The 24,818-nt window shown below is 43.3% G+C and overlaps 1 protein-coding gene across 2 annotated transcripts in view; it reads right to left on the bottom strand.

Moving 5' to 3' along the window:
* Positions 1-24,818, bottom strand: part of LOC119654317 (TWiK family of potassium channels protein 7-like) — a 439,773-nt gene that overhangs the window by 285,229 nt on the left and 129,726 nt on the right. For both annotated transcript variants that reach the window (XM_038059642.1, XM_038059643.1), the window contains exon 2: positions 3,577-4,156. In XM_038059642.1, the coding sequence (XP_037915570.1) occupies positions 3,577-3,808 (232 nt within the window). In that variant the 5' untranslated portion in view covers positions 3,809-4,156. The remainder of the gene's footprint in view (positions 1-3,576; positions 4,157-24,818) is intronic.

The raw sequence follows: 24,818 nt of genomic DNA, 5'->3' as shown, positions 1-24,818 counted from the left end.
TGACAGCCGCAACTGCACTAGAACACATGAGTGATTGTAGTTGCAGCAGCGACATATCAGCACACAGTCAAGACGCAATTTTATCATAGATTTGAGATGAATTCTTGCAATTGCTGCAGATGCATAAGCCCTGGGAATACTTGGTCTATACAATAACTCCATTTTCGAAAATTCTATACACGCTCTTTGGAATTCGTCCTGAACCTCAGTGGAGACTTCAGCTGGACGGTAGAGAAGAGTGCTTTGGCGAGTACTGTAACTGTTGCCTGCAGTGCGGCGTGGTGTGGCTGATGCCACCGCCTCTGCCCCCATCGACTCTTGGTCAGTAGTTTTCGCGATGACCTCAAGTCGAACACGCTCCTCGATGATGGCCGGGATTGTATCGCTGCGAGTAATGAAGAATCTCTGGTCCAAAAGGGGCGGTAAGATGTTGTACTCGCTCCCGCCGTTATTTCGTAGTAGGAGCGGATGATAGAGATATTCAATTCCTCAGGCAATTTCATCCGCTGCCTACGCGAACCTGCTGAAGTGGTCGCCGCAGGTTGTAGCGAATCAGCTGCAGCAGGCGGAGCTATGCTCCTGGTCGTCGTGTCGTCAACCGGCCCACAACTAGCGGTTTTGAAGTCGTGTTTTCCACTACGGGAGCCCGACCCGGTCAGCAAGTCAGACGACTCCCAGTGGTAATCCGTATGGGGCCTTAAAAGTTTCCTTCTCCTCATTTTTGGTGGTGGATTTTATCCCTAATTGCCAGATGTGATAATAGCTAGTGAGTAATTTGCTTGCAACCTTGCACTTTCCTCTGCTACCCCTTGAGATGCTGCGGTGATGTACAGCCATTCAGACTGAAGCCACCATCTCACCTCATTTCATAACCGAGCTTGGGACCAGCTATTATTATTGAAGTAGAGACTGTGAATCGTTCTGTTTTCAGTCGCAAGTGTTGCTCTTCAGATATTTTAGCATTTTCGATAGTTTTCAGAATACGGTATCCCACCAATCAAAGTCTTTATTTGGTTTTGTGGACTAGTTGGCAGGTATATCAATTTGTCAATTGTTGACTCATCTAAGGGCGAACTGCAACAATGGGAAGAGTATCAAAAATTAGCCATCAAAAACCGTAGATATATAAGGGGAAAAGTGAGAGTGAATATTTTATAATAATTTTTTCAAAAATTGAGATTACACATTTTATTCTATACAAAAAATGTTACGAAATTAAATATAAACATATAATATAAAGATTAAAAAATTCTTGAATGAAAATTATTTCTAAAAATATTAAGCACGTCTTCCCTTCCGACACTATATGTATTAAATATTCCTGGGATACCAGGATACGATTAAGCCACCTGAGTTACAAGCGCAAAGATGCATGCAACCAGGCGTACACCATAGGTTGCGGATAATGAGGTGACGTTAACCACGAATATCATTGGTTAATTTTGTAAATGGATAGCCGCGGACATGCGTTTCCATTTGTCTTCGTCTTCGTAAATTCGAAGAGAAGGAATCGACGATATTATCAGAGGAATTGCAGTGATGATTCACTATATTTCACCGGCCCCCATCCACATATCCTCCCTACTTATGGAGGGCACCAGGGGGCAGGACAATATTGGAGGTCTGCTGCCGCGCTGACTGCTTCCCCAGTATTCATGGGAATGAAATCGGGGACTTTTCTTTAAATTCTAATGATGGGATACCAGAGGAGCGAAGACGGTACCTAATATAATATGATTGAGGGTCGCTCAACATTATCAGAGCCTCACTTCGGCCCTGGTCGTTTTGATGGTTATGTGTTCTATGATTTGAATAAACCATCTAAACGAATATCTCGTCCACGTCTATTACCGTATCACAGATTTAGAACGGAATTGAGTAGGGTACAGACATCGACTCCATGACCTGTTCATAACCCGCTTTCCGGAATGAAGTTATGTTCATGGGCAAAATGTCGTCAATCAAGACCGAATTCATCGACTTGCCCTACCAGCTAGGCAACATATTTTTCACGAACTTTCACTTGAGCTCGGTATGGAGTCTTTAACAAACCGGGCTGAACAAAGAATTAACGCGAATGCTTCACCTGTAAGGCACTTCACCCAGTACTTAGGAGAATCTTAATATCTGGGGATGTCAACCCAGTTTATAATGAGGCTTTGACGTCATTTTAGGTTGGATTCACAGATCCCGAAACTAAAGTTTACTTCGGCAACTATCAATATCATTTATGTCTTGGACAGAATTTTAACTGGCCGTTTGGAAAACGAAATTACTGCGGCTGAAGTTCAAAGTTTTGTTTACAAACTCTTGCCGCTTTCGAGAAAAGAACCCTTCGAAGAATGGCAATATCAGCACCAAAATCCAAAGAACCAAAAACATCAAAGAGTACTGATCAAATGGGAACAGTACATATGGAAGACTACAACTTTGCGACGGTTGATAATTTCTCCTATCTAGGGTCGAAAATTCGAAAACAACTACTACGGTAAAATCCACGCACGGTTATTGGCTACCAACGGAGCCCATTTCAGCTCACAAAAACTGCTCCGCACAAAAAGTGTCACAATAGGGACAAAGCTTTTACTGTACACCCAATGATCTTGCCAGTCCTCAGAGACTTGGGTTTATAGCAAGAAGAACTTTTGGCGCCTACATGTGTAATTCCATAGCCTATTCAGCGATGAATGCGTGGGCGGGTCAGGCAATCCGTATAAGTGAGGATAATCCAGCGCAGAAAGTCTATAAGGGCAATATCTATGGTAGTAAAAGAAGACGGGGCAGACTCTACCTGAGATGGGGTGATGGCGCAGGCCAGGACGCCAGAAAGCTTTTATGGACACCGAATTGTTGGACCTCGGCCAAAGCCAAAAAATCTCAGGTTGGGAAAGTAATCCCGATTGTGGATGTTGGAATGCAGTTTGCTTTGGGAAAATATCTTTTGACAACAATTGTTCGGATAAAACATAATGACAATGAAGGATGCAGCCACAATGAGATTCTAACTGAAGGCAAGGATTCAGACAACGACTACAAATACCTCGGCATATTGCAAACAACAACACCTGCTGTGGTAATTGTTAAATCCAAATTTCTAAGGGAATTAAACAGCGTCTTGATTTTGCCCAGGAAAAGTAAAATATTGGCTACCAACGCCTTTGTCATTCCCATCAAAACAGACCTGGAGACTACAAAAGATCGAAGTAGTCCCAGGCGTACTTCAGTGACGGGACTAGTCACGTAAATTTACATAAAGCGCTGAAGACATTCGATCTTAGGGCTAAATTGTACATGGAGATACAAAAAGCGATCATCCTTGCAACCTGAGCTATAATCCACAGAACCTTTTTCGGTAACAGGCTGGCCGCATACATTTTGCGTTGAAATTCATTCATTCATAAGATGAACTTATAGTGTTTTGACCAAACATCGTAGCAGTAGATTCAGCCGATTCCAAATGAATTGCATGTGATCGGCCGATCGACGTTGAATCGATTTTAACTAGGTTTGACATCTGTATTTTTTAATGTTAATTTTCGAGTAAATATAGCTTTTAATAATTTAAATAATACTCACCAAGTAATGTGTAAGAAAATAAAAGGGTGCAGATTCCTATATTCGTAAGCAACCCAGCCCACAAGGAAGTGGATTCAGGTCCAAAACATGAGTGACATTTTCGATGAATTCCAGTTGATGCCGCTTCTCTAGAACTGTTCAGTTGTTTTACGTGCTCAATTCCACTGTTTCGCATCTCAGTTATTACTGCCCCAACCTCATATTGTAGACGAATGGCCTCTGCCTCCATCATTATTAGCAAAATGATGTACTGATTTTCGCCTGGATTCCAAATACACGGTAATACATCTGCGGGTCAAAATTTGTTTTGTTGCTTCTAAAAGAAACGTCGGAACGACAAGTGTGAGTGATAACTGCACCCTTCGTAGATCTCCTATGAATATGAGGAGGATCAGCCATAAGTTAAAACTTAATTAACAATTCCTTCAATTTGAATGACATTTCGCAACGAATTTCCTGTTATGTTTATCCGTCGATCAGTGACCCCCATCAGCCCATACCAATTGACTCTCACAGAAAAAACTACCGGTCCAATCAGTAACATCCTTATGGTGCTTTTATTTTTTAGGCGGCCAACTATCTGGAATAGAATAATAATAAAAACAATGGTAAGTACAAAGTCAGCCTTTGAATTTGTTTATAAACTTTCATCTATTCCTATGGGTTTGGTCTCCTAAAAAAATGCTTTGGTTTATTGTCACTTTCACCATGCAAGCAGTAGTGATTTGCAGAGTGTTAAACTGTTTTTAATCTGCTCTGAATGAAGTTTTCGACTTTGATGCACTATATCAAAACATATTTGAAATTGACACATGCCAGTATACCGTACCGCCAACAGCGGCTGTGGCTACCCTCTAAAACATTTGCAAAAAATCCTTCCTACTGTTGCCATGAACTTAACATACGATTAGGTGGCTCTAGATCAAACCCATGCTTATCACGGTTTGTAGGTTCGGTTCATATTGGAATACAGTGATCGATCGGTGCTAAACGTGGTAAACGCATGCAGCGCTCACTCTTCCCTTAGTGACGTTTGCCCCTTTGAATAAAGGCTTGAGTCTAGCTGAGGCGGTCGTCTTGGGCTTCCCTCAACGTCTAGTCTGAAAAAGTGCTGTCTGCTTTCGACGACCTCACAGAGGCCCCTCGTAGCGGGATCCGAGTGATGTTAGTCCTCACCAACACGTGGGTGCAAACTTCGAGTCTCCTACGGGCGTTGACGAATGGCTGCAATTTACGAGACGGGGAGGTGGCTCCAATTGGCAATGCTGTAGCAGACACAACAATTCAGTCTTGACAAGACGCAGATGGAGTGAGGATGACCAATTTCATTTCATTTCATTTATTTACTGATAGTGACTTACAACTAAACAATGATTACTTAATGCTAGCTTAATAACGGCTAATAGATCTTAACGCTATCAAACGGGTGACTATTACATAGTTTGGCCAACCCGACCTTCTCTGTAATCTACTTTACTGTGTATATTTTTATTTATACATCGATCTTGACAATTTATAAAGCACTTGGCATTTTCAAACTGCGCCCGCACTAAAGGCGCGAGAAGAGGATGACCAACAATTGCTGGAATACATATACTCTTCAAACGTTCTCCAAGCTTTTTCTGCGCAACAGCCAGCTTCTGGGTTGGAAAAACCGCATCTTTGAGAAGATTACAGCTGAGCATCATGCTTAACTGGTTGAGAGATACTTTTTCGATATTGTTGCATTTTTGGAGGAGTGCGCGAATACGAGAATCGGTAACGTTCCCAAAATTAAGTGAAAGAGTGTTGTTCTGGCACAATGAAATTTTCCCTGACAACCTAAGAAAGGTTGTGGGATCTATCAGAGACAAGCAACACATAGTGACCGAGGGAGTATGGATCGAATACGATCATTACTAATATCTGCTAGAAAGAAACAATACGAAAAGGTCTTAGGCAAGTTAAGACTCACGTCTACTTGCCTGAGGCCGTAAGTATTTATGGGCGGCAGTCTGCTGCTGCTTATTATAGGTGTTGCGGAATCAAATTGTTGGATTTGGTGACGGGAAAGACCGAGACTTCCACCCTCGTGTCCACTAGAAAATTGCGCCTACTAAGGGGACTTAAACTGTTAGGCAACGTGGTGTTGCGTTTCTTATAGTCTTCACCGCGGCCCCAATACGAACCTTGTTTTCCGTTTGCGTCACGGTAAACATGTAGGGGTTGGTATATTTAGTAGCTTTTTGCCCATATTTGCGAAAGTACTAGCACTCGCCAGAGTTCCATGCGGTCCGCACTACTACCCATTTCTTTAGGTGTAAGTCGAAAGCATTCCAGTCGGCCCTTGCGAACGTTTATGGTCTAAGAGCTGGATACATGCCTACATGACTCGTTGCACGAAAAATTTTACTTGGAAATGGTTGGATTGTTGTAGGTGAAGCAACGGCTGTAAAATTTTCATCAAAAACAAATTGATTCTTGCACGGAATATTAAAAGCGATCAGAAGGCCTAAAGTTCCAAAAAAACACATAAAATTTGAGTGTTAAAAAGTGCTTTAACAATTCGCATTTATATCCTTCAAGTACACTGGGTGTCAAATGCATGTATATCCGTCCCAACTAGAGGCCCGCCGTTATGCTTTTTCTCAAGAACAGCAACATTTCCTTTATTCGATCACGATTACCTTCCAATATGTATTAGGGAATTAGTATGTTATTAACTCCGCCATGCTATTAACATAGTATGCTGGTCCCAAGCCCAGGTAAAGGAGGAGGGTTTGAGGCAACGTACTCTGTACTATCCTCAGTAAAACAAAAATAAAATGCTGAGATCAGGGAAAGAGATAAATAGAGTATAGTTGGAGGTATTCTACTATGCTAAATCCTACCTGATCTCTCTTGGTGACAGGCCCCGCGACAGGTCGACCAAGAAAATGCATAGAATGTCGTTACAAACATGATGATCGGATTAAGTCACAGGCCTCGGAGAAATGCTAGGGCGTCCACCTCAGTCGACGCGGCAGGACGGGCCCCGGTCCTGTCGAGAAATGGGCAAGGGTTCTTGACGCATGGACGGCGTCAGGACGTAAGCAAGTTAGTCCGCACACAACGAACAAAACAAATACGTGTCTGCACGCTAAATGTTGGTACCCTAACTGGAAAGACCGAGGAACTCGCAAGAGCCCTTCGGAAAAGGTGCATTGACATCTGCGCTCTGCAAGAAACCCGATGGTCTGGTGCCAAAAGCTGCGACATTGAACGCGAACGCGGTAAAAATGGCTACAAACTTCTCTATTTTGGTAACCCACACACTCAATATGGTGTTGGCATTGCCATCTCAGAGGGTTTCCGTGATGCCATTAAAGAAGTCGAACGATTTGATGATCGGCTGATGAAGCTCACCATTATATCAGCTGATCGCACTATTCACTTCTTCACCGCGTATGCACCACAGACAGGTCGACCTGATGCCGAGAAAGATGCCTTCTGGCAACTTCTCGATGAAAAGACTTGTCACGTGCCTGCTGATGATTACATAATCATTGCCGGCGACCTTAATGGTCATGTGGGTGAAAAGGCAGACGGTAGCAGGTGCCATGGGGGAAAGGGGTTCGGAGCGTGCAATGAAGGTGGCGAACGTATAATCGATTTTGCGGACACCCATGACCTTGTACTTATGAATACATGGTTCATCAAACGATTGTCTCATCTTCCCACATTTTATAGTGGGAACAATAAAACGCAAATCGACTATATTCTCATAAGACGCCAACATTTTTCCACTGTCACTGATTGCAAAGTCGTTCCCTATGAGACCATCGCACCTCAACATCGGCCGTTGATTGCTGTCCTGCGAATTAAGCCACCGATAAAACGGCGTGAGGAACGCACTGGCCCGCCGCGCATTAAATGGTGGCGATTTGGTGGGAAGAACGAAGAAACGGTCTCACTCATACGATTGCCAACCATTACGAATGTGGAAGAATCATGGAACCAAATGAAAGACACGATCCACAAAGCGGCCTCTGCAACCCTCGGGATCACCAAGCCGGGTAAGCGGTACATCAACCGAGATACTTGGCTTTGGAATGATGATGTTGAAATGAAGGTCCGTGAAAAGAAACGCCTCTACCACAAATTTCTCGACGATAAAACGCCTGCTAATTGGCAAATTTATAAGAATGCCAACCGGGAAGCAAAGAAAGCGGTCGCTGTCACCCGAGCGAACCATTTCAAAAATCTTTACGATAAACTGGACACTCGGGATGGCGAGAGAGATCTGTACCGACTTGCTAAAAGCCGTGATGAACGCACACAGGATATCGAACACTTCTGTTGTGTTAATGACAAGAACGGTACTTTGCTTACTGATCGTCGAGCCGCGACGGATAGATGACGAGAATACTTCGAGCAGATTTCAACTGAAGAATTTGCTCATCCTCCACTTCCACAATCATTGCCGACATTTGGAGCAGTTCCACCAGTCAGCGTAACTGAAGTCGAGGAGGCAATAAAACAAATGAAATCGGGGAAAGCAACAGGATCTGACGACATCGCATCTGAGCTCTGGAAAGCAAAGAGCTGGGACCCAACACCGTGGCTCAGTGAATTCTTTAACCGGGTTATTCAGGAAGGAAGAACACCATCTGACTGGCAAGAAAGTACCACTGTTCCAATATGGAAAAAGAAAGGTAGCCCAGCAGAATGTTCAAATTACCGTCCGATCCGGTTACTTTCCCATACCATGAAGATTTTTGAACGCATTCTTGACAACCGTATTCGCGAAATCGTTGAAATAACCGTGAATCAAGCCGGATTTGTCAAGAACTGCGGAACTACTGACGCAATACACACTGCGCGGTTACTCATGGAGAAACACCGTGAGAAGCGTCGCCCTCTTTACATTGCCTTTCTGGATCTTGAGAAAGCGTTTGACCGTGTGCCACACGAACTCATCTGGTATGCTTTACGACAACACTTCGTGCCAGAAGAACTCGTGCGCTGGGTTCAATTGCTCTACCACGATCCGAAAAGTAAAGTTCGAAGTATGGCGGGTGTATCAAAACCGCTTCGTGTCTCTGTTGGAGTTCATCAAGGAAGTGCCCTCTCACCACTCCTCTTTGTCCTTGTTATGGACACCGTCACACGGGATATCCAACGTCCAGCGCCCTACACACTGCTTTATGCAGATGATGTTTTTCTAGCATCTGATAGCAAAAATGATCTCGAGCAACTTGTTCAAAAATGGAATGATCGCCTCATGCAACACGGTCTCAGATTGAATTTAAACAAAACTGAATTTTTGACGACCGATCCCCATGAAACAGGCACAATCACTGTCAGCGGCAGTGATCTGCCCAGAACTGAGCGATTTAAATACCTCGGGTCAACGCTATCAGCCAATGGAGAGCTGCGTTATGAAATTGCTTCACGCATTAACGCAACCTGGATGAAGTGGCGTTCCACAACTGGTGTCCTTTGTGACCGACGTATCAACGAACGTCTCAAATCTAAAATTTACCGCAATGTCGTCCGTCCAGTCGCTCTCTATGGTTCTGAGTGTTGGCCGACCATAAAAGACAATGAACGACGTCTTGCGGTAATGGAGACGAAGATGCTACGTTGGACTAGTGGCGTCACACGTTTAGATCACATCCGAAATGAGGATATCCGCGATCGTTATGGGGTTGCACCGATCGTGGAAAAGTTGCGAGAGAGGCGTCTTCGATGGTATGGTCACGCAATTCGTGCAAACGAGAATTCACTTGCCAAGATTGGTCTGAACATCGAAGTCGATGGTAAACGACCAAAAGGCAGACCTAAGCAACGGTGGCTTGATACGCTGGACGGGGATTTGAAAGCCTCGAGATTGCACCCAGATCAGGCATTCGATAGAGCCAAATGGCGAAGCCGATCACGACGAGCCGACCCCGCTTGTGAACGGGACAAAGGCTGAAGAAAAAGAAGAAGAATTAGTATGTTATTATGTAAACATTGAAATTTTTAAATGGAAATGGATTTTAGGGGTTAGAGAAAAGGGACCAATTGATTTTTAAACCAAAAAAAATTAAGTTATTATAACTACCACATATTGAGCACTAAGTTGTTGTGTGTGTGGGTGATAAAGCTTTATCATTACAAAACGGAAAACATTTTCTTGTAAGAAAATTGGCATATTGTTTTGTGTTATAATTGTTATAGGGTCAAACATGAACATTTTCCGAGAGTAAAGCACAACTTTTACATTTGGAAAGCGATCGTATCTACACAGCTCGCTCTATTTGCACAAATAAGTTTTGTATTGTAGAGTGTGGCGGACGCCACAAGTGTGAATCGTGGCGGCCGTGACCTCGAAAAACAATTTTCGACAGCGAAAATTATTTTCCGGTGTCAGTTGCAGTTCGAAACAAGACAAGCCGGAGGAGACTCCTCTCTATTTAATTTATATTGTGTAATTTAAATTACAAATAAGTAATAAAACCTCGTCGTAGCCGGTCCAAGGCCCAGTTGTGAAAGAAGGAGGGATGGAAAGCTTCAGTCTGAATGGCTGTTCGCCACCGTAGCGTCTCAGGGGGTAGGTGAGGAAAGTGCAGTCTTGCAGATTACTCACTTAGGAAGCTATCACTTCACCTGGCAGCTAGGGATAAAGTGTACCGCCAAAAATGAGAAGAAGGAGAAATTTGAGGTCCGGTAGGGATAACCGGCGGGAGTCTTTTGACTTGGTGGCTGGGTCGGATTCTCGTAATGGTCAGCAAAGCATCAAAAACCACTACTGTGGGACGATTCGACGTCTAGGCGCCACGACGACTAAGTGCATTGCTCCGCCTGCTGCAGCTGTTTCGCCACAACCTGCAGGTTTGTGTAAGCAGCGGCTGAAGTAGACTGAAGAAATGAACCTCACCATCATTCGCTCCTACTACGAAATAGCGGTGGGGGCGAGTATAACATCTTACCGCCCCTTGTTTCACCAGAGATTCGCCGAGTGTTTCCGGAAATTCGCACACCTGACTGTGGAACGAGTCGCACACCAGTACCGCTTTATAATTCGCAGCGACACAATCCCGGCCATCATCAGGGGGCGTGTTCAACTTGAAGTCATCGCGGAAAATGGTGACCAAGAGTCCATTAGGGGAGAGGAAGTGGCATCAACAACACCACGTCGTACTGCAGGCACCAGTTTCAGTACTCGCCGAATAACTCTTCTTCTTCTTCTTCACCGTCCAGCTGAGGTTTCCGCTGAGTTCCGGGACTTATTCCAAAGAGCGTGTATAGAATTCTCGGAAATGGATCCTTTGCATAGACCAGGTATTCCCAGGCTCTATACATCTCCAGCAACTCCGAGAATTTTATCTCAAATCAATGATGAGATTGCGTCTCGATTGTGTGCTGATATGTCGCTGCTGCAATTACAATCACTCGTGTGTACATCACACAACAAGCCTGACGTGCCATTAGTTGACAAGACGGGTCGCTCCGCGTATATCCCCCATAATAACCACATCCAACGAAAATATGTGGAAAATAAGGCGAACTATGAGCCATTGGCTCGGGATATTAGACAAATTGGACATCTGCTGAGAGTATGACAATTCAGAAATAAAATTTTTTAATATTTAAAAGTAGTAAAATTGATTTATCCTATAAATGGTGACACCGATCAAAAAAGTACAGAAGCGGCCGGTTCGTGTCATCACAGGTACGTAGTAAAGTATTATTCAAAGTGTTTTGGCTTAGGAGCCCGGCAGCATAATTCCTCCAATGTAACAGCTCCTGTACTTTTTCATCAAACAAATGGGACTTGCTGGGAGTTCTGGCGATTGCTACTCGAAATGCGGCACCACGTCGCCTGACAATCTATAACCCCTTGTGTCAGTGCAACTACCTAATCGATACATGCGCTGAAGTTTCGGTTCTCCCCGTATCCTCGCATCATAAATTAACACCGCAATCGTTGAAACTCGCGGCAACAAATTTTTCGTCGATCCGCACCAATGGCAGACAGGCAAAGTTAAGTTTAGGACTTCGACAAACGTTTCCTTGGCGCTTCATTATCGCGGACAACAGTATATCCATCGCGGATTTCCTGTGCCACTATGGATTGCTAGTGGATACACATAACAGGTCCCTCATTGACCCCACAGCTTCCCTTAGGTCATCAGGAAAAATCTCATCCTGCTATTTCAGCACTCTTTCCATCGTTTTTGAAGACGTTGTCGACGCAGGCATTCGGGCACTTCTTCAAACCATTTTGCTTGCCGTATTTTCTCGACCTTAAAATTAGTAGAAGCATAAAAACAATCCCTGTACCTCCCGAAGACATTTCGAAAACGGCAATACGCACACCTTTCGGACTCTTCGAGTTCACTAGGATGACGATTGGACTGTGCAACACGGCGCAAAACTTTCACAGATTCATCCACTCTATTTATCGAAACCTAACTTCTGCTTCATATATTTGGACGATGTTCTGATCGAGTCTTCCTCTGAGTTTGAGCATTTTGAACCCAATGCATCCTTAACCGTGTTCGTCGATCCCTCAAAGGTGATTGCGCCGCTATGTGACGTGTCAAGAGGTGAAAATCCCCGCCAACGTCGATTTTCAGGCAAAAGCGCAGAAGAGCGACGCAGTTCTTCACAGCTTGTGGACCAACTCCAAATATACATTTAGGGAGTTTCTTATTTTCCGCGTGTCACCCGCAATCTAATGGAATATTCGAAAGGTGCCACAGGACGCTGAGGCCCGCAATAATGGCCCAAGATAACCCCTATTGCTCGCAGGTCTTGCCACTTGTTCTTCTTAGCCTCCGAATAGTCAATCGCGAAGAATTTGTTGCAAGTCCCGTGGAGCTGGTATAAGGGGAGAACCTAAATCTCCCCAACGACCTTGTTCCCGACATCACGTTGGGACTCAACGCTACCTGTCTGTTGCATTTGCTCACGAACGCAATGACAAAGCTGAAGCTGCCATCACCCGCCAACCATGCGAAAACTGTGGCTGACGTGCCAAAAGATCTGAAATCTTGTACGCATTGCGTAGGACGAACGCTCCTCGGAAGCCGCTGCAAACACCATATGAGGACCCCTTGGAATTCCTCGAGCGAGGCCAACATTATTACATCCTCAACATCGGGGCACGGATAAATGAGCCTCCTTAGCTCGCCCTTCGTCCAGCAAGAAAACGCCACCAGGACGAGTGGCGCTGAAACCCCTCTTTGGTTTCATCTGGGGGTGGAGTGTTGTGGCGGAACGATCAACTTGCATGTCGGACGCACGCAAGTGTGAATCGTAGCGGCCATGTCATCGAAAAAAAAATGTTGACAGCGACAGCGACAGCGGTTTTTCAGTGTTATTTGGAGTTCGAGACAAGAGAAGCCAGAAGAGACAGGGTACTTTTCCCTATTTAATCTATAATTAATAATTAATCTTAGAAATAATCAAATTTATTAATAGTGGTAAAATTTATGTATCCCATAAGCGTTCCAGTTGCGATTCAACGTTTATTCAAATGCTCTAGCCATTGTAGATTTTGAGTTATTACTATATATTATAATAGTGATGTAAAAGGTGCGATTTTTTAGCAATTACATTGCCTGTGCCAGCTAAAGGGTTAAGAAACCGAAAAAAGTTACTGAATAGTTTTTGCTTAGAATTGCATGAGAAATTATCTAACATACAATTTGTCCAATAATTTTCAAACAACGTATATTTGAAGGATATAAATGCGAATTGGCAAAGTACTCTTTAATATGCAATTTTACGTGTTTTTTGCAAATTTAAGCCTTCTGACAATATTTTTTCTATATTTGTGGGTCTTTGCTGGATATCTATGCAAAAATTAAGTTTGCTTTTGACGAAAATTGATAGATTTGACAGCCCATCCATGCCTCAGTTTTGTAGTAGGCCTTCTATCTATTCGAATCGTGTCACCGACAACAATGCAACCATTTTCAGGCAAACTTTTTCGTGCAACCAGTCATCCAAAGTTTCATGCAGCTAGGTTTCCGTCTATTAGTATTCAACGGCCTTGTCAATAGTCATTTCCGCCATCTCGGCAATCTCAACAGATACCTCCACAACCATGGCTTGCGAGCACCTCGTAGACTTTGGCGGCCGTCGCAGCCACCATCTCCAGGCCGTCGTCGGCTCCTTGCTCCATTTGCCGCAGCAGCTGACTGGGGCAGTTATGGAGATAGCAGGCCATGTAGCATTCTTCCTACCACAGAGCATTTTTCAAAAACCAAAAAAAGTTGTTAACGGATCGTTGTGGCAGAACGAAACCTTTTCCCAACTGTCCCCCTATCTTTCAAGCGAAACACAACGCGATCACCCCAAACAGAGAAGGAGAAGGGAGAAACACCAGAACTCTTCTCGAATTGGCAAAATAAAGAATTATCGGCCATTATAAGGGCCTTTTTGTTTAACTTTAAAAATTTAAAAAAAAACTTCAAGCCATATTCAGACTAAAAATAAATAAATGTTTGTAAATATGCAAAGAGGTGAGAAAATTTACTCGCTAAAAGTTAAAAAAAAATTTAAGTCCTGGGAAATAGCGTTTGCGGCAGAAATCATGGGATTTACTCAAAAAAACCCAAATACAAATAAATATTCAGCCAATTAGCAATCAGCGATAGGAAACTCGCGCTATAATGAATTTTGTTGCTTTCGAAAATGTTGTGCTGTTTATGGGCGTGTTCCGAATTATAATTTTAGTAAAAGTTGGACCTTGCCAAAAAAAAACTGAAGATAAACACCAAGAAAACCAAGGTTGTCGGTCTGACGCATCTGCATTAATGGGCAGAGAATCGAAGACGTCAATTAATATGTATATCTAAGAAGCGTCGTTTCTCCTCATGGTGGTACCGAAATTACCGCTTTCGCTGTCTTGTCTAAAATCTGGAAATACAGTTATCTCAGCATCATCACGTTGAGATGGTTCTCTGCTAATGTTTATTCTGTGATGGTATGGAGTAGTATATGGAAAGTGACCAATAATGCTACTCAGTGTGATGCCAAAACTAATACTTGTTTGGAAAATACTAATCGGGCCCTTTCATATGTGGGATATCAGATGGCTATATATGATATATATTATAATTTATAGCAAATTTTGTCTCAATAAATGTAACCGTTTCCGAGAAAAATACGTGTGACAGGCAGACAGTGTTTGTTTTGTTGTTAACACAAGCTTCAAAACGAATGCATTTACAAAAAAAAAATATTAAGAGGATATGGTTTCTCACTATCCAGAAATGCATTATCTGACCGCAGTTAATTAGTGACTTTCTGATGACCACAGTGGATTTATCCTTGATAGACTAATCAAGCCACTGACGAGTCCCTACAATCAATCTATTGAATCTCTGCGATGTCAACAGTGAAACGCACTGGCCTGCCGTACATTAAATGGTGGCGATTTCGTGAAAAAGGAAGAAATGATCTCAATTACCATGATCACCAACCATAACGAATGTAAATAATGGATAATGGAACCAACTTGAAGCACAATCCGCATAGCGACTTATGTGACCTTCAGAGTAAGTGGTTCTTCATCTGAGATAAACAGAGGCTTTGGTGAGAATAAATGCCTCTACCACAAATTTTTTGAATATAAAACACTGGTAAATTTATAAGAATCTCAACCGTAAAGTAAGGAAAGCGATGGCTGTTACCCAAACGACTCATTACAAAGATTTTTACAATACATTCGACATCAACGCACACAAGAGGTCGAACACTTCTGTAGCGTTAATGACAAAAACGACCGACGAACCGCGATGGATGACTTCACATTTCAACGCAAGAATTTGTTAATCATCCACTTCCACAAGCACAGCCAATATTTGGAGCAATTAAACCCGCCAACGTCACTGAAGTTGAGGAGGCGATCAAACGAATGAAATCGACGAGAGCAACAGGACTTAACGACATCGCATCTGAGGTCTGGCAAGCGAAAAGCTGGGAACCAACACCGTTGGCTAGTCAGTTCTTCAATCGAGTTATTGAGAAAACCATCTGACTGACAAGAAGGCACCACCACCTTAATATGAAACAAGTCGGAAGCTGGATGCTTCAGGTATGAAAAATTTTGTGTATTTCTTATATAAACATATTTGAGTGTACATTTATTCCATTTGTACCTAGGACGTAATATACATATATGCATATGTTATGTCAGAATACTCACTTTAGCGTGATATTGACATTCAAACTCTAAACTTTTATGCCGAAGCGACAACTTTGGCATGATATAACTGTGGTAATAATAGCGCGGTTTCTACCAAACTTGGTAAGATTATGCTCCCTCCCTGGGGGAGCCCATAGCCCATATTTCTTCAAAATTTCATAATCTTAGGATCAAGTTAAGGGGATCTTATAGTCAATTAGAAAAATTGATTGTTATATATTATTAACTTTTTCTTAACAAATAGCGATATGGACGGCATTTTGGAGCCTAGCCTCCCTATAGTGGCAACTTCGAAATTTTTTTCAGGTTCTTTGCTTTTGTAGGTTCTGAGAATGGCTCCGGGAAAAGAATTACCAATTTCCAGTTTCCGTCCTTCCCCATTTTGCCTTGAATGTCAGAACTAAAATCATCATTGAAAAGCACCAACCAAAACCTTTTGTTTGATATCCCTTACGACTATATCTATATATCCCCCTCCCGTCAAGCCTTCAATGGCGAATAATCCCGGCCATTAGGTCCGTAGAACCTTCAAAATCAATCTCCTTTTCCACTTCCTCATCTACTCACATCTCCAACTTTCCTAGTTGTCACACAGAAGCAGACCATTCTAAGTCCTAGAATTGTCCAAAACGGAAAATATTCCACGATACAAACCAATCATGGCCGAGACACTGCACTGGGGACCAGGCAGACATCATTAAGGAGGTGGAGATATTGGAGAGGAATTACCGAAAGGACGATATTGGGCGTAAGACACCCGAATATTTTGAAAGGAAGACCGGAAGATTGAAGCAACTGACGAATGAATACCACTTCATCAATCAGAAGCTCAAGGACCCCTGTTACCATCGACCTAGAATCGGAGGCAAAAGTAGCAGCGGTAAAAGCATTGTTCCAGACGGATCAGCAAAATATCACTGGACGCGCCACCGTGGAAGCAGCGGGGCCGACAGGCATTGAAACAAGCGGTATGGTTAGCATAACTGGCGAACATGGTGTCACAGGTGTGTATACCTCAGGAGCTACCAAGGTTTCCATCCAAAGAATGAAGCTAGTTCATGGAAATTCTTAAAGCAGTCATTTATTCGAACCATGCGCTAGGTATCCTAGAAGAACGGTTCGTGAATACCCGGCCCGATGGAGGAAATGTTACACTTCGGGCTTTCATCGATCCAGGATCACAAGCCTCATTCATATCATCAAAGGCAGCCAGATTAAGGATTACACCAAACTCCGAATCCACATTCCAGTTGAGCGTAGAAGCATATGTGCTGAATTCCCTAGCAACTCTTCTGCCACATGGAGCATTCAACACAAAGGAAGGCATTGATTTGATACTAGGGGCCGATGCGTTTGAAGAAATCATCGGAGGACACATGAAAAAAGGGAATCTGCTAATGGCGCAAGAAGCAAAACTAGGTTGGATACTATCAGGTAAAGTGTCCCCGAAAAAGAATCAGGTGAAGACTGTGTTGCCAAACATACCGACCACCGAATTCAACAGCGCTCTGTAACAATTCTTTAGATCAGACAGTTCGCCGGAGGATATATCAGCAAATAACGTGGGCGAAATTATGTACCAAAGTTCTGTAATCCAACAGGCTGACGGAAGATACGCAGTGACTCTACCCTTCAAAGAGGATAAAACTATCGCCCCCTGAGAAACTCCAGAAACAAGGCCTTGATTTAAACAACTAAAGAGGCACCTAAACAGGGATCCTCTGCTACACGAGGAATACAACAAGTGAGTATGTTGAGTGAGGGTATATGGAGCAAGCGATCCCTTTCATTGGAGAAGATAGGGACGTATATTACCTTCCTAATCATCCTGTTATCAAACTAGAGAGCTCCACAAGAAAAGTAGGCCCAGTTTTTAATACTTCAGCGAAGAAAACGACCGGGGTAAGTCTAAATGACAAACTGCATACTGTACTTAAACTGCAAGAAGATTTGGCCCAGATCTTACTAAAATAGAGGAAATGGGAGTTCGCGATCCCAGCATATATTGAAAAGATGTTCCGGATGGTGAAAATGCAGCCGTGCCACAGAAATTTTTAACGGGTTCTGTAAAGGCCTACCAGGGACGTACCGATTTAGGAATACGTCCTCACGACCGTATCGTTTGGGGAGATTCCAGTTTCATACTTGTGAGTCAGAACATTACCCCATTATGTGGCGGCAAAACACGTAAAGGAGGATTTCTGCGTGGATAATTTCCTAAGCGATGCGGAATCAAGGAAAGTAGCAATCAACCTGATCAAGCAGATGACGCCGTTGTTAAGGTTAGGCGGTTTCAATCTGCGAAAGTGGGCTTCCTACGATCCGAGCCTGTTAGATGGGATACCAGAAGACGTCAAAGAATCAGCTCTGTTAGGAGACCAAGCAGGAATCCACAATTACTACACTAGGACAACACGGTTAAAAGTCGTTCAACAACATCAGAGCGGTTCTTTGCCCTTGGATGTTTTGTCAGTTATGCCGTCCACTACCAGGGACGGAAGACCTAGGCGTTGTATCGTTTGGACCACTCAGCACCAACTCAGCGAATTTATCGTCCGCGCCTATTACCATGTCATGGATTTAGAACGGAATCCATCATGGTACAAACATCAACTTTATAACGAGCTCATTACCCGATTTCCGGAGCTAAGTGATGTTCCGGAGCAGAACGTCGTCAACCAGTACCGGGTAATAGTGAAAAATAATCCAGTTGCCTTACCAACTAGCCAACAAATCATCCAAGAAGTTTCACTCGAGCTCTGTCTGGAGTCATCAAATTACCGGACAAGTCAAAGGAACAACACAAGTACTCCACCTCCATTGCAAAAGATTAGTAACTGGGGATGTCGACCCAATTTATAATGAGGCTTTGACCGCATTCCAGGTCGCATTCACAGAATATGCTGAGATTCTCCAGCCGCTAGGCCAAAGATCCCAAAACTAAAGTTTACTGCGGCAACTATTAGAATCATTGCTGCCGTTGAATTTCGGCTGATCATTTGGCTAGCGAGATTACTGCTACAGACGTTCACAGCCTGATCTACGTTGCAGCTGCCACGGTTATTCGCCGCTAAAATCAACATCTTGGAGCGAATAACAGAGGTATGTGCAGGAGGACTTTAGCGTTCTGGGTATTTCGGCTCAATAAAAGAGTCGAAAAGTTGAAAAAGGAGATTGGTCGTGTCACGCGAGCACTTCTTGCAAATCCATCACCGATAGCGCCCAAACGGTTGCGGAAACTACCATCTGCCCAATGATATGTCAATCGAAGAAATCCTCGAGGCGATGAAGCAGAAACTTGCGGTATGCTCCAATCGCACCTATAGATATCAAAAGAGCTTTCAACGGAGGACGGACAGTACCCTGTTCCTCCAGAACCAACGGGGATTTTATAAAAACCTCACCAATTCAGGTAGGGAAAGTGACCTCGATCTAGATCAGGCAGAACACCTCTGGATAACTGTTTGGAGCGAGTCCAGTCGTTGCAATTTAGAAGCTCCGTGGCTCCCACACCTTATGCGTTCGTTCGGCGCCCTCCCTGGAATGACCATGCCTGATGTAACTGAAGTCGACGTAGAAACTGCCCTTGAAAAGGCAGGCAATTGGAAGGAGCCAGGAGTTTACAAGATTTACAACTTCTGGCTGAAGTGGTTGAAGAGCACTCACAGGATATTGGCAAATCATTTTAATCAGATGATTGTCGATCCTGAATTACTTCCGGAATTTCTCATCAAGGGATAACCTTCCTCATCCCCAAGGAGCAGGGTTCCTCTTGCCCTTCAAAATGTCGACCAACTACTTGTCTTCCTACCATCTACAAGGTCTTCACTTCAGTTCTGTGCGCGAACATCTCAAAACATCTTGATGTTGATAAATTGATAGCTGAGGAACAAAAAGGATGCGCAACAGGCTCCCGAGGCTGTAAGGCATTAAGTTGATGCGGGCTTAGGATCCCACGATTCTCAAAAAAAAATATTTTCAGCTCTGGCTAAGCTCTGGTCAATAAGACGGATTTGCGTTCAATGTAATTCCTAGTCATGCCGTGCTCTGCGAATTATATAAAGGAGCACTTACCATCTGCAACCCACTTCGGTCACGCTGCTCCCAGGGCAGAAATGAGGCAGCGTCTGACGATTTGCCTCTGTCCTAGTAAGAAACGGTAAAGCCGCCATCGCCTAACATTTTTTTAAAGGTTGGGTGCTAAGCCCCTTAACGAGGGGTCCGTGGACCAAAAAAGAGGGGAAGTAAGTCTGGTCCGGCATTAAATTGATGCGGACTTAGGGCCCCACAATTCTCAAAAAAATATTTTCAGCTCTGGCCAACCTCTGGTCAATAAGGTGGATTTACGCTCATTATAATTCGTAGTCATGTCGTGTTCTGCGAATTATTTAAAGGAGCACTTACCATCTGCGAACCGTTTCGGTCGCGCTGCTCCCAGAGCAGAGGTGAGGCAGCATCTGACGTAACCGTAAAGCCGTCATCGCCTGACATTTTTTGTAAAGAACCTGCCTATAATTGATACGGTAGCTGTAAAGCAGCCTCTCCACCAAAAACAAAATAACTCGACAGCCTAAATCGATTATTAATTAACCTTTAACTCTACATCACACTCGCGGTTACTACAAGTGCTACGCTTCTACAAATGTGGTTCTTCTCCTGAGAACAGTGATGAAGAATTGGAGCACGAAACTGTCGGTATCCTCACAAACATCAAGAGAGATACCGATCAGACGTGGCATTTCACAAGGTGACTCTTTAAGCCCACTGTGGTTTTGTTTGGCTTTGAATCCACTATCCCATCTTCTCCATGAAAACAAATACGGGTTTGAGGTCAAACATGGCATATTGTCGAAATTGTACATTTCGTTAAGTCATTTAATGAATACTGATGACATCAAATTGCATGCCAAAAACGAGAACCAACTTCGTTCCTTCCTGGATATCACCATTCAGTTTAGCAGGGATATCGGCATGCAGTTGGGTTTGGAGAAATGTCGCATAAGAACAATTGTTCAGGGAAAACACACCGACAACGAAGGGTATTGCCACAGTAATATCCAAATTGAACGTATGGATTCGGACGACTTCTACAAATATCTCGGCATATTGCAAGCAACAACACCTGCTGTGGCAATAATTAAATTTAACTTACTTGGGGAATTTGAATGGTCTCTGGATTTTGTATTTAAAACTGAGCTGTATGGGAAAAATAAAATCATGGCAATCAATACCTTCGCTATCTCCGTCCTTCTATATATTTTCAGTGTGATACAGTGGAATAATTCTGATTTAGAATCTGTCACTAGATAGGTAAGGTTAGTTCTTGCAAATAACAACATGCACAATAGATCTGCCGAAAAATTGAGAATCACCATTCCACGTCATCAGGAAGGAAGGAGGGTGCTTGATTTAAAAACATTGCCCTACAATCTTCTGCACACAATCCTCTAGCCGGTTATAGCAGGCTTCCGGCATGGCAAACAATAAATTATCTCCTTTGAACTTGAAAAGCAACAGAAGATCGACATGTGGAAAGAGAAACTCATTCACGGAGGTCATATAAAAAAATTTTGTTGTCTGGCATTGACATCGAAGCCTCCAACAAATGGTTGACAAATGGTGTACTTTTCTACGAGACCGAAGCATCGCTAACTTCAATTCAGGATGCTTCGCTCCGAACAAAAGTTACAAACGGTGCATCCTTCATGACTTTTCAATCACCAACTCCAGTTGTAGGTTATGCAACTGTGAAGAGGAGACCATTGATTACATAACGTCTGCGTGTAGGATGTTGAGCAGTACCGAGTATACCATCCGTCATAACCCCGTCTGCGAGATTCTCCATCAAAACCTTGCGTTGAAGTATAACTTAGTGGCAACCTACCATTCTTACTATAAGTATCTTGGAAAATGATCCCTTCAAACTACTGTGGGATCATACTCTTGCCACCGCCCACAGTGTTACTCACAACAGGATGCTTCTGAAGGAAGAACGAGCGTGCTTCATAATCAATGTGGCCATACCATTGGGCCGTACTGTTTTCAATTTTAGATCCATGTCTCCGTAGTATAGAAACACCGCGTCATTGCATGAAGTGTTTGCGACAATCGGAATGTAGCAATACATTTTCACATGGTCGCACACACTTTACGTTGAAACACATCATCAAGGCTGCTGAACAGCCGCTGTCGTGGGACGCGCGTGCACCTCATGCACCTTATCAGCCGCAGCGGCCAGCGCCTCCAAAGAACCGGAGACACACGCCAGGACAATGGCGTGGTTGAACTTGATCGCGTCCGGTGTGATTCCGGACATCTGGAATTGCGCCGCCAGATGGACGAACTACAACTCCGGGTTCCTTCGCCACAAAGGGCGGACGCGCACAGCGAGGGCGGTCACTTGAGGGTCCGATGGTCCTGCCGCGTCTGTGTTGTTCAGAGACATGGCAACAGCTAAGTTAAAACGATGCGAGATGAGTCGAGGACGCGGCTGTACCGAATTTGAACAGACCCTAATTCCCCAACTTGACGAAGGCAGACCACACCCCCAAATGCCCGTACGAAAGAAAAACCTCCAATGCACTCCGAAGCGCAGACCAAAAATAAACAAGTCGGAAGACCGAAAACTCCAACTCACATTTTTCGATCCGTATATAGCTACAAATCCAACATATTCTTTCATTTATTCATTCATTCTTTTCCAAACTACAACATATGCGTACATATTACAGTCATAGATATTATCCTCACCCTAAACAAACATTTACGAATGCTGTACATATATATGCACGTATATAAATTGATCGTCCCCATACTTCCGATTTACTTTGTGCACAAAAGCATACATATGTGCATATATGGTACGTATATTAAATACGGTTGGTTTAATGTACAAATTTATCAATCTGAATTATACACTACCCGCAAACTTCATTGACACGCATACACTATATACCTACGTACACATATGTCTGTTTGGAGTAATTGATGAATACAAAGCCTAAAAAGCTAAAATGAAATAATTCTTTCCGACCCCATTCATAAGAACTCATTTAATTATGGTATTGACGAATTGATATGTGATGATCACGTCATACAAGTTGTAGAATGCACAAAATTAACAAAAAATTGGAGTAACCCTATAACTTTGTCAATAATAGTTGGATTTTCTTCAAACTTAACCAAATTGGGCACTATATTCTTCGTTACATACTTCTAAGATGAACATAACGGGGTTGTCGGGAAAATTTCTAAAATATGGAAATATACTATTATTAACTATATTTGTTCAGACCGAATGTATTTTGAGGCCTAGATTTAGTAGGCATGCACCGTTGTGAGTTTTTTCAGATTTTTCGATTGGATAAGTTCTGAGAACGAGACCTGTTACACTTTTGGATGGTCATATTTTGAGCCCCCCCCCCACTGTGACAGACAGCCGGACAGACAGACATCGACTTAATTCTAATAAGGTTTTGTTTCACACAAAACCTTAAAAATGATTACGAAAACGCCAACGGTGAATTTAAAAGATATCGTCGCCGTCTCTTGCGGCGAGTGTAAGTTTATTGTATGAAAATTGTTTTGAATTAATAAATAATAATAAGTATGAACATTAAGTAATAATAATAAGTATGAAAATCGAATAATAAGTATGAAATCTGCGATTTCACTGCAGGGGCAAGCTGATCCGGCGGGTAATTCAGAAGATCTTCCGACGCAGAATCGCTAGTTATGACCTAGTTTCGATCATTGCAATGCTGTCCAGGGAGTGCAGTAGAGATCTTTTTCGGATTTGCTCGTATTGATCGCCTTCTGACTTTTCCCGGAATTTAGCTCAGTTTACATTTCCACCTACTGTTTGTTTGTATCCTAATCATCACTTCGCACGGTAGATATGTCGCCTACGTTTTATTTTAGCACTGTTCGCAGGCAATTAGGATTTTTGGGCCACGAACACGAAAATTTTAAGACCACACCGTTACTGAATAATCCGGGGTCACCACTTTAAGAATATATTTATTGAGTTTGCTCCTTGTGTGTTTCTTGTAACTTTGATTTCATTTGAATATTTATATCATTACAATTATTTTACTGATCATTACCCGCCGCCTTGCAGTGGTTGAGTTCGGGGGTCTGCCTTCACTTTCCTGAGAATGTCGGTGTATGACCCTTGGCCTCCTTTGGAAATGATAATCACCTCCGGTCTTATCTTCCTCCGATCATTTCCTTTCCGCGTTTCCACTTTCCTTGAAGCTTCCGCATCCACCTTTGAAGGTCCGGGGTTTGCTGGCCTCTTGAGTCGTTCAGCTGTTCGGGAAGCCTCCTGCCCGGTTTCTCACCTTTTGTATTTTGAACAGGCATTACTTGAGTTGCCTGCTTCACATTTTCAATCGACGGCTTTTCAACTCGGACGTGCTGGGCCGTGCCGTAATCCAAACGGATGCCTCTTATCATGGCCCTTATATTCTGGTGAATGTTCCTGAGCTCCTTTTTGAATTCACACATCTTCATGATTTTTAACCCAGGGCAGTAAAGGCAGCTCCAGACTGATCGTTGCCTAAACCATCGCTCGGGTGATTCGGCATCAAGGATTCTTTTTCGTCGAAGACTGGGGGTAGCGATCGCAGGGGCTTGTGCCCGTGTGGGAGGAGATCTTCGAAGAATCGAACTCCTTCTGCATGGGTCGACCAATAGAGTCAGTTCCAGCCCCTCCCATAAGCTTGTAACATTAGATGGCACAACAACCAAGGTTCCCACTACTGGGTTTGCAAAGCCCTGCACCGTAACTTTATTCTCCTTCTGTTCCTCCATGTTTGGTTTCATTTCTAGGTACAGCCAATTTTTATCCACGGGTGGGCGTTTACTTCCTACCTACCCGGCCTGCACATAAGCATGCCCATACACGCACATCTCCGGATGCATGCATATACATGCCCATTACACATTCGCCAAGCATTCCCTTATCCGCAGGAAGGGACGCATCTGGTAGGGATTTTCACACCTCCACACAAAGCCTTAAAAAAAGTGAACTCCATATTATAGTTTATAGTCAGTACGATGTACAAGGCAAGTT

This window comes from Hermetia illucens, chromosome 4 (genome assembly GCF_905115235.1).
Source record: "Hermetia illucens chromosome 4, iHerIll2.2.curated.20191125, whole genome shotgun sequence".
Classification (NCBI taxonomy): Eukaryota; Metazoa; Arthropoda; class Insecta; order Diptera; family Stratiomyidae; genus Hermetia; species Hermetia illucens.
This window is presented reverse-complemented; position numbering and strand designations above follow the sequence as displayed.